Raw genomic sequence first — 977 nt, 5'->3', positions numbered from 1 at the left:
CAAATAATCATAACAACCCCCGCCGAGCAACGCCGGGAGGAACCGCGCCGGGCTGCAGAGATTTACCCAGAGCCTGCGTGCTGCGGGGATGATGGAAAATAACACCGCGGACCTCCCCGCCGCCCTTTTCAGCTGTTTCCTCTCCCGGTTGCCGGCGGCTGGGCCGGGCGGGCGAGGCGGGATGCGCCGTTTGCCGGCGGGGGGCAGGGGGCGGCACCGGGACCGCTCCGGCGGGGCCGGGGCAGCTCTGCTCCTTGGGGCAGTACACTTGCCCGTTCCACCCATTGGTGATGGCCCAAGGTTGGTAGCTGTCCATGGGGAGCAGGGGGTCGTGGCGCGGTTCGCCGGGCCCCCCGATGGCGGGCACCACCGGCATATCCAGATAACCGGGCACCGGCTGGTAGGGCCCGGCGGCGTAGCCTTGGTAGAAGGCGAACTCCTTGGCCCTCGACGTGAACTCCTCGCCGGAGACGGAGGTGTCCATGTACTTGTCGGCGAAGGTGGAGGCGGGTTGGGCGCAGGACTTGATGGCGTTGTGGTGGGTCATGCGGCAGGGGTAGTAGCCGCTGCCGAAGTAGCCGTAGGGCAGCGCGGCGCCGGAGGAGCTCTGCACGGCGGCCGAGCAGGGGCTGCACTGCTTGACAGCGGGCTCGGCCATCCCGGCGGCGGGGGCCTCGCTGGAGGTGTAGGCGGCGGCGCTGGGGGCGGCCAGGGGTGCGGGGTGAGCCATCAGGTTGCGGCAGGGGTTGGCCGCCGCCGCCGCCGCTGCGAAGTTGCTGCCGGCGTGAAACCCGTCCATGTTCTTATTGATCTCATCCAGGCTGTTGTCGTAGAGGAACATGACGGGCTCGATCCAGCGGGGGTGGAGGAGCACGGAGGCTGTCATAGCCCGCTCCGCATTGAGACTAGTGGCTCTTTTTTAAAAGCCCCAAAGACTGAAAAAAGAGATACTCAATCTCCGGGACTTGACCAAAGCT

The 977-nt window shown here is 66.8% G+C and overlaps 1 protein-coding gene across 1 annotated transcript in view; it reads right to left on the bottom strand.

The window, feature by feature from the left end:
* The window catches only part of HOXA13 (homeobox A13), a 3833-nt gene that overhangs the window by 2505 nt on the left and 351 nt on the right, over positions 1-977 (bottom strand). Inside the window, exon 2 of the mRNA XM_014937634.1 lies at positions 509-912. Within this exon, the coding sequence (XP_014793120.1) occupies positions 509-912 (404 nt within the window). The remainder of the gene's footprint in view (positions 1-508; positions 913-977) is intronic.

This window comes from Calidris pugnax, unplaced genomic scaffold, assembly GCF_001431845.1.
Source record: "Calidris pugnax isolate Ruff unplaced genomic scaffold, ASM143184v1 scaffold11, whole genome shotgun sequence".
Classification (NCBI taxonomy): domain Eukaryota; kingdom Metazoa; phylum Chordata; class Aves; order Charadriiformes; family Scolopacidae; genus Calidris; species Calidris pugnax.
Note: the sequence above shows the minus strand (reverse complement) of the source record. Positions and strands in the feature narration are given on the sequence as shown.